This window comes from Atractosteus spatula, chromosome 12 (assembly GCF_055471065.1).
Source record: "Atractosteus spatula isolate fAtrSpa1 chromosome 12, fAtrSpa1.hap1, whole genome shotgun sequence".
Taxonomy (NCBI): Eukaryota; Metazoa; Chordata; class Actinopteri; order Semionotiformes; family Lepisosteidae; genus Atractosteus; species Atractosteus spatula.
Genome location: NC_142717.1, coordinates 11,387,422 through 11,400,682, shown reverse-complemented (window position 1 = coordinate 11,400,682; position 13,261 = coordinate 11,387,422). Strand labels below are relative to the sequence as shown.

The 13,261-nt window shown below is 37.9% G+C and overlaps 1 protein-coding gene across 1 annotated transcript in view; it reads left to right on the top strand.

Moving 5' to 3' along the window:
• tg (thyroglobulin) overlaps positions 1-3,145 on the top strand; it is a 108,127-nt gene extending 104,982 nt beyond the window's left edge. The window contains exons 46-48 of the mRNA XM_088929504.1: positions 1,858-1,998; positions 2,205-2,398; positions 2,923-3,145. Coding sequence (XP_088785630.1) covers positions 1,858-1,998; positions 2,205-2,398; positions 2,923-3,059 — 472 coding nt within the window. The 3' untranslated portion in view covers positions 3,060-3,145. The remainder of the gene's footprint in view (positions 1-1,857; positions 1,999-2,204; positions 2,399-2,922) is intronic.
• Positions 3,146-13,261: the final 10,116 nt, after the last annotated feature.

The following is a 13,261-nucleotide window of genomic DNA, read 5'->3' as shown; positions in this document are numbered from 1 at the left end:
AGTAACTTCATATCTTGAGCTCAGAGAACACCTGCCTTTTAATTCAGATGCTTCTACCAGTCCTGAAAATATAGTCTTGGATTATTGCTGCAGTGTTTCCATTCACTAATTCTACCTTACTCTTTTAGCTTTTGCCTTAGCTCCAGAATCTGTTATTATTGTTTGTAGCCTCTATTTACCTTTACCTGTTACTATTTAAAACCATTTTATTTTCTGCAATGGAGTCTTTTCCAAAAAAAAGGGCTTTGAGACACCTTCTTTCAACCAAGAATCTCAATTCTAGGCCTATGTAATATCCTGAGTAAAAAGGCACCTGTAATCATTTTCCAGCATGTTTTTTTTCCAAAAGAAAAAAAACATACAGATCTTTTTCTGCAGGAGGTTGGTATGCAGATGTTAAAGCCACAGCAGGAGGTTCTTAAATGCTAAACCAATTCAATCATAGCAGTTCTTAGTCTGTATTTGTTCCCCTCTAGAATAGTTAGAATGTAAAATTGGTGTCAATAGACTGTGACCTCTCTTTTCTTTTACTCATTGTCCCATCTGTGTGCCTTTGGCTTGCCTCCCAGCACACCATTTGTTGAAATATTTACGATTTCTAATTAAATAATAGCTCTATAATCCATCCATTATTGTAAGCTACTTATGCCACAAGCTGAACCCTATTCCACCAATACGGCATGCATGACAAGGCTAAGAACAGAAACTGTCCATTCAGAGCCATGTAAAAAGAGACCATTTAAAATAGCCTATCATCCTAGCTAGCATGCATTTAGCTCCCAGGGACTGCTTGTATAATTGTGTAAGCATGACGAGAATACTCAAACTCCACAGAGATGACATTCAAAGTCACAATCAAACCCAGGGTCTTGAATCTGTGAAGCACCACCGTCCACCATGCTTCCTAAAGTCTGTATTATACAGCTAAGCAACATGACAGAATGAAGCCTGGGTTTTAATTATGCATGTTTACACCACAGGGCTGACTTTGATAAATAAGTGATTACTCTCATTTGCTTTGGATCCTCCACCTTTGTGAGTGCAATATAACTTGAAAAATCGATCATTTTTTCCTAAGCCGTTTTGGAATTTATTTTTTCATTGTGTTTAGCTGTAGCTGAAGATATCTCATGCGTTTCATCTGTGTGGGTTGAATATTTCTGGTGTCGACTACCTAGATAATCACTGTTAATTGGTTTACACTCCTTTACCTGTTGTCTGAGCAGTGTCCTTATAAAAGGACTTGTTTGTGGCTGTCACTTTGTCAGTAGCGGCCTTTGTGTAACAAAGAGAAAAGGAGGCACTTTATTTTAAACAAATGATTGTGGGAGTCTGGAATAGCTACCCTCCCATATTTTTTAAACCAATTCCTTCACTACTTTCAAGAAATGGCTGGACAAAACACAGATGAACTGGATGGGCATGATGACTAAAACAGATTTGCAACCTTTATTGTATATTGTAGCAAATTTGGGTTCTTGGTCTTGCCGGCTGAGCTAAAGAAGACCTTCCTCAGCCCGGGCAGCCAACATCCCTGCTATGCACAGGGGCGTATTTGTTCCACTCTCCCCTGCTTAATTCGCCATCCTCAGCGAAGGGCTATCCCATCCCACTTCTGACACCAATGTAGCGAATTCGAGAACCAGGGTCTCCGGCGTTGATCAGCAGGGGTCTTGCCGACTGAGCTAAAGAAGACCTTCTTTAACAGGTGGCCAACCACCCTGTTATGCGGGATGCAGAGGCGTATTTCTTACAATATTCTTACATTCACACTCTCTGCCGGCAAAAACAAAATCGAGGCTATATCAGCTTATACCTCACCGGATCCTTCTCTCTGTCTCTTTCTTTTTCATTCAGCACTGACTTTGCTGTACCTATGGATGTTCAGCTTGTGTTTGGTCTCCCTCACCATCCCAACACTCGTCAGCTGTTCACTGAAGAGGAGAGAAGCCTGTCCCTAAAGATTATGCACTACGTGGTCAATTTCATTAAGTCTGGGTAGGATAATCACTAACGTCACCTCCAGATATTATTGTTGACGTGAGGTGTCCAACTCAACAGTATACTGTTCCTGAAGGAACTGGGGAACAGTTAATATTCAGTTCAATATCTTGTTACATTAGCCCAAAAGTCAGTCCAATAAACAAAACTTGACAGTCTTCAAGTTCACTGTATATATGTTTGCTGTTTTTTTTTCATTTTAGGAACCCCAACCACCCTTACTCATTCTCCAAACTGACACTTAGCGAAACTCTTCCCCCCTGGCCTCGATTCCTGGCACATCCAGAAGGAGACAACTACAAGGAGTTTGGCAAGTCATTGGACAATCGCAAAGCACTAAGGAAAATGGAGTGCTCCTTCTGGACTGACTACATCCCAACTCTGACAGAGTCCACAAGTAAGTTACAAAGGCCTTGAGCCACGACTCACAATTTTATAAGAAGACAAGAAGGTCTAAACAATTCCCTTTTGTGTGATTATAGTAAAAAAAAGAATAAATGTTTTATTCATTTTCTCAGCTGTACACAGGCACCTTATGATGTGAGGTCATGTTGTTCTGAACCCCTGGTTTTGAGTCATAACCACAGTTTCCTTGTGCTTGTATTGTATGTGTGCAAATACTGGTATGTATTTCTCAGTTTAGAACAAAACGCAATTGTTATGGCAAATATGGATTCATATTAAATATAAATTAGGAATCTAAATTATATCCATATTAAAACAGTAATAATGTGACAAGATATGTTACATTATATTGATGTACATCCATCACACAATAAAGGGTTTTCCACATGTTGTTCATGAATATAGTTCTGTTAAGATAGATGTTTGATGACTATTTGTTGTTTTAAGGCCGAATCTGTTCTGCTGAAAATGCTTTCAGTCCTTAGTAGCTTAGTTAATTTTGAACTCTCTTTTCAGGACAGTTTTCCAGTGGAATTTCAAATGAAGAGGCTAACACACTGGCAGTCCCTACAGTAGAAACAAAATTAATTGGACTTTTTGGTACAACAGTAACCCAGAGCAAACCAAAGTCTGAAAAGGACACTTATAATTAGATTATTGTAATCAATGAGTTTGCAAACTTGATATTTTATCAATGAATATACACACTACTTCAAATTCTGCTTTATTCTATAACAAATTTCTTCAGATCACACCTTGCAGAGCGCTTTCCATCTGTTTGACTGATACTAAATGATGAACTTAAATTACTGTACACAGTACTTATTAAACCATTTCAATTGTATCCATTTCATTACAACAATAAAAATGTCTTGACAATTGTGTGTTTGTGAGTTTAATTAGTAAAGTAGAAAGTTATGTTTTAAGGTAAAGGCCAGTTTTAAGATTGTGGTTACCAATGCAAATATTTTAAACAGTATAAATATGACATTATTATATTAATGGACCTAAACTGATGAGGTTGGTGACATATAGTATATCCAAAAATCTCAGTGAAAAACAACACATATTGTGAACTTTCCTTTAATAACTAATCAGTTGATCCTTTAGTTTTCTAAATATTCACTGAGATTTTTGGATATACTATATGTCACCAACCTCATCAGTTTAGGTCCATTAATATAATAATGTCATATTTATACTGTTTAAAATATTTGCATTGGTAACCACAATCTTCACCTGAAGAAGGCTCCACGGCCGAAACGTTGTGTTCTCTTTCTTCTTTTTTTCAGCATGGAATAAACCTATTACTTGTTCCTATAATTACTTAGTTCCATCTTGTTTCCATTTTAATGGATAGGCTCTAAATTTGCAGCTTTCAAGTCAGCTCCAGTCCAGTGACACTCAGGAGACTGCTGGAAGAGTTGTTGTTGTTGGCCTCTGCAGAACATCTCTTGTTTCTTTAGGTACCATTGGTAAAATACTTGGATATCTGTTTAAGAGCTTCTCGTACCGGTTACACCTCACCTGTGCCAAAATTGCTTAAAACAACGTCATTTTGTAAAATTGTATATTATGAGCTAAATCCAAATGATCATATTGATGCAACGTTCTTTTTTCCCTAATGTTTTTTTCTAACTGTATTTAGGCTGATCTTTCATTTTCAACAGTTTTTATTTTGCATGCAATGGTTAGATTTTCTGAGAGGTTAGTGCATGCTTGCTGGCCTGTGTCTTGTCTGTTATGTCAGTGGTGCTTTGAACAATAAGGCCAGACAGGATTCCTGGTTAAAGAATGACACTATTTAATGTGATGCTCTTAATGTATGGATAAAAATAGATGTTAGATGAGGAGAAGTGTTTATGTGCATTTTACAACTGTTAAGGAAAATGAGCATAGTTTTCTGATAAAGTGTTAGAAGAGACTGGGAATAATGAGGTCATTATGTGGACACGTTTGTCTTCATTTCTGAAAATCTTTTCTTCTTAATCAAAGTCTTAGTCATTGTCATTGTGTCAAGATTTTGGAAATTCCTTAATGTTCCCCCATTAGCATTCAATTGCTGTGATTTAAACTCTCATAGCAGGATTATGTGGAATTTTAAAAATGTTTATGTCGGGAGGAACGAGAACTGATTTTCTGGAAGTAGAAAACCCCCTCAATTCATAAAACAGATACACTGAAACACAAACAAATAACTGAATAGATAGCCTAAGCACCTTGGGTTAAAATCAATCAATCTCTGTTGGAAAGGATCGCCTCATTTCTCTGAGGTGCTAATTCAGAAGAAATATCTTGATCAAAACTCGGGATAAATTAGAATTCCACAGTCAGGAAAAAAGCAGATTAAATTATTGTGAATATTTACCAAGCACAAAAGCAATATGATGTACTGTATCTATTGTACATCACACATGCATAATACAGTATATATCATCATAAGAGATCTGGCCTAGTGACATGGTAAAGGTTAATCTTCGTTTGCCCTCTCTGTCTGTCTTGTCAACATACAAGATCTCAATTATAACAGGCAATTCTGTCTCCTCCTCCTGTCTACAAGCATTTATTCACTTCTTAACGTTTTTGCAAAATTCAGGGACAAGTGGGTGAATAAAGTGCATCTTCCTCAGACAGTATGTAAGTTGTGCAACAATAAACAATTGTGATGAAAGCAGTACTTTCTTCTCCTCTGAAATTTTAGATGTATCCAGCTCAGCACTTTTAAATTGCCATTTTATACGATGACTGTAATTGTTTTTCTCGTATTGCATATCCTCGCCATGAAATGAATGTTTACAACATATAACATAATGGTCAGTTGTATCTTTATAGGTATTGCTAGCAAGTGCTGTCTTGTTTAAAAAAGTGAAACAAAATGAGGTCTTATTTAAATATTATAACAGGAACAAATGCTTTAATTCACACTCTTTTGCCATTTTTCAGAAGCTAATAATGCATTGTAACTGTATGGCACTGCAGTACTGAGCTGTTTGGAAACCAGTGTCTGACACAAGGGGTTTCAAACTCAGTTCCTACAAATGATTGTAATAAATTTTCTTACCAGTTGCTTCATTAGAATTGGAGATTAGATCAACATATAAGGGCAGCATGGTGGCCCAGTGGTTAGCATCGCTGCCTTGTAGCACTGGGTCCCTGGCTTCACTTCCAAACCTGGGGTGCTGTCTGTGTGGAGTTTGTATGTTCTCCCAGTGTTTGGATGGGTGTCTTCTGAATGCTCTGGTTTTCTCCCACAGTCCAAAGACATACTGGTAGGTTAATTGGCTTCTGGAAAAATTACACTTAGTGTGAGTTAGCCCTGTGATGGGCTGGCGTCCGAAGTTTCCTTAAAAAAAGGTCCTAAAATGGACAACCTGTGCTGGTACTAATCTTGATATTGGAACAAGTAAAGGCTAATCGAGTAGAAAGAAAGAAAAAGTTTCAGCTGTTGAGCCTTCTTCAGGTGTGAGGGAGAGAGAATTAGAGGCAACACAATGCAAAAGAGAACAGGGAGCAGAACAAGTGAGAAAGGTGAATGGAACGGACAAATGGAATCAGGGAGAAATGGGACAAAAAGGAACATCAACAACCCCCCACAGCCCTACATTGGATAAAGCGCTTAGAAAATGGATGGTCGGATAAACATATAATTAAATGAATACACTCCCAGTTCCTTTTTGATTAGCGTGATTAATTTACATGAAGTGGGCAATTGCTGGTCTTTTTAATCATCATAATTGCTTCAGAATAAATAAATAATTACATGAAGAGTTTCTGGTAGTACCAGCTGTAACCCCGTATGGATAAATGCCAGTCATTTTTATATTGTTCTCCAACTCAGCTCCCAGAGGACACAGTATCTTCTGCTTTTTTGTAACCCATCCACTCTCTCAGTTAAATAGCTGATCTAATTATTGAACTAATTAGCAGCAAAATACGTCTAGCCAGCTTCTGTGATACTTTGTAGGGACCTCTACCTTTAATGAAGTGAATGTCTTGTGAAATCAGCTGTAAAAGGCCATGAAGAAAATCCTATGTGCTGTATGACAAATTTAGAAAATATTTAGTTAAATAGTTCAATTGACTTCTCAGGTTGGGGAAAAAACAGAATATATAAGGCTCTACAGGAACTAAATCAGAGACTCCTGGTTGAATGTTTTAAAATACACAATATAATCATCCTAATAATGACATACAGTAAGAATGGTATGAGAAGCCATTAATGATATTAGCTCTATAATCTTGCATTTAAATCCAAATACCTATGGTTGTTTTCTTTAAAATATGTACGAATGCAAACTTGATTAGCACTTATGTGAACTCTTGTTCATATTACCAATTAAAAGTGTCAGTCCGTCTTCTTCTCAAAGTTAAGAAGAGAAATTATAAACATACCAAAGATGATGATTTACAGTCTGCAGCATCCTTTTCCCTTTATTATAGGGTGCTGGACGTTGAATGTTTCCAGATGCTTCTCCTAGCTCTTGTTTTACTGACCAGAGTTATATAAAGATGATAATTATTGGACTGTTTCAGCCCTAACGTGCCATGCAGTCCTTTAATTAAGATATGATCCAGAAGTCATCCCTGAAGCGTGATTGATGGTTAGGCAAAACAAATTCATAGGACTTTCAAAAAGCATTCTCACACCCTATTTTTGAATAAAGTGGTTTGTGCAGCTGTGAGTCCAAAGTCAACCTATCCCTTTCCTTGGTTATCTGTGTTTAATCGTTCAGAGAATATAAACTCACTCATCGACTCCCAATTTCCTTCAAAAGAAGTTACGCACAGATGTCCTAAAATGGACAACATGTACGGGTATCAATCACGATATAGGAGCAAGCAGAATTGTGAATCAAGTCGAAAGAAAAAAAATAATTGTTTCAGCTGTTGAGCCTTCTTCACGTGGGAGGGAGAGCGAAAAATAGAGGCAATACAAAGGAAAAGAGAACAGTGAAAAAAGCATGTGAGAATGGCCGCAGAAATGAGAACCGTTCAATGGAACGGACCAATGGAAATCTGATGGAGAAACCTGACACCTCACTCCTGAAGAAGGATCACCTTGTGCTTTTCTCCTTCTTACTGCTTTGCAACAAGGAATTAACCTGGTCCTGTTTCTCTGTGGCTGGCACGCTTACACTTCTCCCCACTCGAATCTCTTAATTTCGATATAGTAATGTCCCGACGTGGGAGGTTTGTGAAAAACCATGTGTCAGCCATGGGAAAGGGCAAAAACAATCTCGGTGGCTTCTACACTGCAATTGTACAAAACGCAGTCAATCTACGGAAATGCCGTGTGTGGAATGGTGTCGGAAACCATGAAGCATCCAGACAGAGCTTCTAAAAATGTTATCCACAAGTCTGGTTCAGCTTTTTTTTTCCAAGAGTAGAAACTGCTTGACCTGTAATAACCCCGGGCACTTCTGTTAAAGCTATCCTAACAAATGTTAAATTGTCCAAAAGAGACCTAAGGCAACGTTACCGGTGTGCACCTGTTTTTTTAAGTTCTGTAGTATTACGGGAACCTTTAAGGGAGTTATTTTAATTCCTGTGTGTATTTTAAATATTTTCCTAATTCTGCATTGTTAGGAGTTTCTTTCTTTTTTTAAAAAATCCTTTGCACTCCTTTTATACCAAACATTTGGAAAAGGTTTTTAATCTTTCTGTTTTGGCAGTTAATGGTGCATCTGGGGAGATTTTTCTCACACTTAACACACAGTCCCATACTGCATTCTCAAGTTACTTCAGTCTGTATTTTATCATGTCCTTAGGATATACAGACTTGGCTCCGCTGCCTCATGCACTAATTTTTTAAATCTCCCTTAATAGCAGAATTCATTTCAGAACATGACCATAAAACCCTTTCTTGGGTGCCTCCCAACTTTCATCACAGTGTTCTACAAAGCAAGAATAAATGATGAAATTCTATGACAAAAGCATCAATCTTCAGATTTTTGTGGTTCTAGTTGTGTAATAACATCCCCTCCATGTGTAGTCAAGAACTTTAGAACAAACACAGATCTCCAAGCAACGTAAGTACATGTAACAACAGACCTACATTATGGACTTACTATCAATGACAAGTGATATCTGCCTGTTACCCAATAGTTTCTAATAATCAACGAGTTTTAACATGTGCATTTCAGGTTATATGCACTTAGCTTAAGTACATTAAAATGTCATGTCTGTTGACTTCGAGATAACCTACAGATACCCTAGATAACTGCTGCATTCCAAACAGAAAAACTGGAGTGATGTGTTATTGGAGATGCCAGATTAGAGTTAGGAATGTGTTCAGAACTAAGAAAACCCCCTTTTCTTATTGTATGGGACGTTATTAAATTTCTTATTTTGACTCTTTGGGTTTTTATTTTTGTTCTAAAATGTTGTTCAATTGTATTTTTTCAGTTTCTTCCCTCTTTGAAAAGTAGTCATTTCAAAAAATAGTTTTGACTGCAGCTTTGGGACATTAGTTAATCAAATTAAGCTTGCATGGTCTGCTACAGTTGGTTATGCAAATACAGGTTTGTTTGAACTTGAATACTAAAAGAACAGCACTTCTCTTTGTCTTCATTTGAAAGGTTATGATCACTATAAAACTGTACAGTCTACAGTAGCTCCATCTAAAATGTGTAACAGAATCTCTGTTCTCTCAGTTAGTAAAGAATAAAGGAAAAGATCAAAATGAAAAAAGTGAAAATGTAATTTGTAGTTAATCTTTCTGTGGCTTGCTTTTTACATGATCACTTCTTTTTTGAATGGTCTTAATTAAAAAAGGTATTCTATTATTCCTTCAGAGGCAAAAACAACTAACATTTATCTACAGTAGAAAGTGGGAATTAGACCTATATCTTTGTGTAAAAGAAGGAAAAATGGTTATTATTCTCTAAGAAGTGACTTTGAGAAGGACATTCAAGTTCAAATTCTTTCTACATCTGCTGTTTGCAGTTACATGGTGAGTAATTCTTTAGGAAGGAGAATCATTTCTAGCAGTTCCAAACCTTATAAAAAGTTCAGACAAATGTTTTGTGATGTTTTTCTTCTTCATTTTCTTCTTTGAAATTCAGGACATTCCTTGTTTTGATTACCATTCATGATTCATATGGAAGCAAGATTAAAGTCCAGTGACTGCTTGAAAATTACTTCAAAAATCATTTAAAAGAGTAAGTGTGTATATCCCCTACATTTCGAAACATGGACAAATGTTAGAGAGTGCACAAATACAACAACTGTATCATCGCCGTGGTACAGAAGATACAGTATGTACTATGCTACTATAACAGTAACAGGCAGAGCTGGAGGTCAAATATTGGACCCAAATTCCACACTCTTCTCTTACAGTAAAAACAGTGCCAGAAAGTCTCTTTACTTTAGATGTTGTTTGATAGTTGCACATCCCACCATCAATCTACTGGTTGATTTTTAATCCTATTTCCTGATTTTTAATGAGAACCTAAGAATTCTACTGATCTTTAGAGAAACTGTGATAAAGATGCATGTCTTGGGATTACTCTTCTCCAATATTAAAAAGAGGGTGGAAGCTGCATACAGTGGATGTCTTTGCCATGGATAATTATACTTGTACTTACGGAAGGAGTGGTGACTCTGTGGCTAAGGATCTGTGCCTGTGACCAGAGAGTTACCAGTTCATATCCCGCAGCTGGCAGAGGAATCCTCCTTTGTTGGGCCCCTAAGCAAGGCCTTTAGAAAAGTAGCACACATATGAATTAGGTATGTACATATCCAATAATATGGTACTACTTTACTTTAGTGCCTACTACCAAAATCTAGCCTAAGCTTTTGGAACCTCCAGTCAAATATGCTGCTTGCAGTAGCTGACATGTCATCACTTCCAAAAGTGAGTTTGTTAACATGACCAGACTGTACCCCAGATCTCAATCCAAAGAAAAACTGAGAACCTAGCAGAAAACACAGTCCAATGTACTCTTCAGTGCTCTTTCCTAATGTCTCCTTCATTCAGTATACTAATACCATTCTAGTTGCTAATGGTTTTAAAATAACTGCTGCTGGTGCTTCTTACATTTCTATTAGCAGCAATTAAAGCAAAAAATAAATTCAGTGAAAGGGCTGAGAGAGGGAACGTCACGTCATGTCATTTGCCAAACCGCTTTGTACTTTAGGAAGCCGGAGCCTACCCAGCAAGAAACGAGCACAAGGCAGGGTACACCCTGGATGGGGTGCCAGTCCATCGCAGGGCAAGTGCAAGCCAATCATACATGGGGACAATTTGACGGCCACGGTAAAGGCGGAGGGAGGGAAATTTGACCCGGACACCGGGATAACTCCCTACTCTTATCAAGAAATGCTCAAGGATCTTTAATGACCACTGAGAGTCAGGACCTCGGTTTAACGTCTCATCCGAAAGACGGGAGGGAGGCAATGTATTGAAGACATGTATTGAAGACATGCGTAGGCTGAAAAGGAACAAGTAATAGGTTTATTCCACGCTGAAAAGAGAAGAAAGAACACAACGTTTCGGCCGAGGGACATGATTTTCCGAAACATGGGTTTCGGTAGTGTGACATGATTTCCTAACTCCCACATCAGAAAGACTACTGAAACTAAAATTATCCTGCAGCTAGGATCACACCTTTCCTCTTCCCTCAACGACAAACTCATTTTCTTCTGAATTCTCTCTATTCATTGTTGGTTTCATTTCACACCTCTCCTCACCCATCCTGACTTCACACTACCTAATGGGCCACTCTGTCTGTCCCCTGCTCCCTCCTCAGGCCCCTCCTCTCTCCCAGCTTTTGTTCTCCTGCTACTTTACCTTTGCTTGCTGCCCTGTCTTTCTCACACCTGAAGAAGGCCCCACGGCCGAAACGTTATGTTTTCTTTCTTCTCTTTTCAGCATGGAATAAACCTATTACTTGTTCCTCTGTATTCATATACTGCATATATAGTAAGCACACACATTAAATTCTTACAATGCCACTATACAGGTAAAAATAATCATTTCGCCCACATTTCTCCTTCTATGAAGTCTTAGCATAACATGCCTGGGCTGTATTTTATGGTCCTTGAGTCCCTGTATCTTAGGAAGATGACACATGCATTGTTCCTTTCCAAATAACATTATGTCATTCTTTGTTAGAGAAATTGTTTTGTAAAGATAATTGTTAAATTGCACAATTTTAGCTGTAGAAGAAATGAGGAATCTTTCTCTTTGGAAACTGGTTTCAATTGCTATACGGGAGAAGTTAGAAGTGAATCGTTTTTAACATATACGACATCGATGCATGACTAAACAGGTGGAGATTTATCTAGATTGTCACTTCCAAGTGATAAAAGTCACGTACTTCAAACCACACGCCTTAGATCATGTTATTGCTATTTTACTTGACATTTAAGCACAGATCTCTGTCCTGTATACTCACATTCAATTGATGAACTGCTCTAGACCAAAGTCCGTTAAAATCATCAAATGAGATTTAATATTTGTAAAAAAAATATAGAGAGACTTTGATTTAATTTAAAGAACAAGATGGTTCCAATTCAAGCTTCCCAGTAGAATTTGTTCCACGGTTCTGCTGCATGACTTAACTGGTGCGTGTCTGGGCTAGAGGTTCCTCTCACCTCTAAAGGTGTATTCTTGCCTTCTCACTCTGCAGTATGACATCAAACAAAAAGACAAATCATTACATTGTTATTGAAAAATGTGCACTAAACCTGACCCCCCTTGTTTTCTGGAGTCATTTGCAATCCCCCTGACAGATGGCTTAGAAGGAATTTGTCAGAATGTGGTGTTTCCAGTGGAGCACCAGTGAATTTAACTTGCAGAGTGTATTAGCCTGTAAAACAACACTCTGGAACAATATATCATCTTTATTTCTGCAAGAGTGAACAAGGAGAAGATGCAACTGTGATTCCATTAGCAACAAAAAATGTTAGGATTCTGTTGGAAATGAAGCCAGGCTGTTAAAGAACTATTGAAAGCTAAATAAGTAATTTGTTTGGATGGCAATGAAGGAAATTTAAAAACAGTTGCACATACTGTAAGTCCTGCATAGTCAGTGGTAGAAGTTGAGCAGCTACCCACCCGAACCACATATGAATACAGATTTGATGTAAGCTTATCTCCACCCAAGCCTGCAATGTTTAACAGCAAACCCAATAGTGAAGACATCTTACAAAACATTTATTTAATATACAGAACCTAGCTTGAACAGGGCGGAGTGGTGTCACTGTGGCTAAGGATCTGTGCCTGTGGCTGGAAGGTTGCTGGTTCAAATCCCATGGCCAGCAGAGGAATCCTACCCTGTTGGGCCCCTGAGCAAGGCCTTTAACCCCAACTGCTCCAGGGGTGCTGTACAATGGCTGACCCTGCACTCTGACCCCAAGCTTCTCTCCCTGTCTGTGTGTCTATGTCTCATGGAGAGCAAGCTGGGGTATGCAAAAAAAGATGAATTCCTAATGCTAGAAATTGTACATGGCTAATAAAGTGATCTTATCTTATATATATACTGTATTTTCTGATCACTGACAGACACTACTCCTATAAAAGCAATGAATACCCATACTGGGGGGAGGAAGATACTTAAAATAGTAGGAGGAAATTGTTGTTATTTTCTTTTTGAAACCATAACACAGAGGTCATTTGAAAACTTAAATATTAACAAATGGTATAAGCAATAGAGGAGATTGTTATAATGACGGTGTCTTCACATTACCAAAGGTCCTCAGAGACAGATGTGGTTAGAAACCCATAGGGAGGTGTAGCTGAATCACTAAGAGCCTGACATAACCCTCTGTTTTCATTAAAAGGTGAGACATTAGGGAAATGCAATGCTTCATCTTTGCTGTTTAAAGCATTTGATGTTCCTGCACGAGAGTT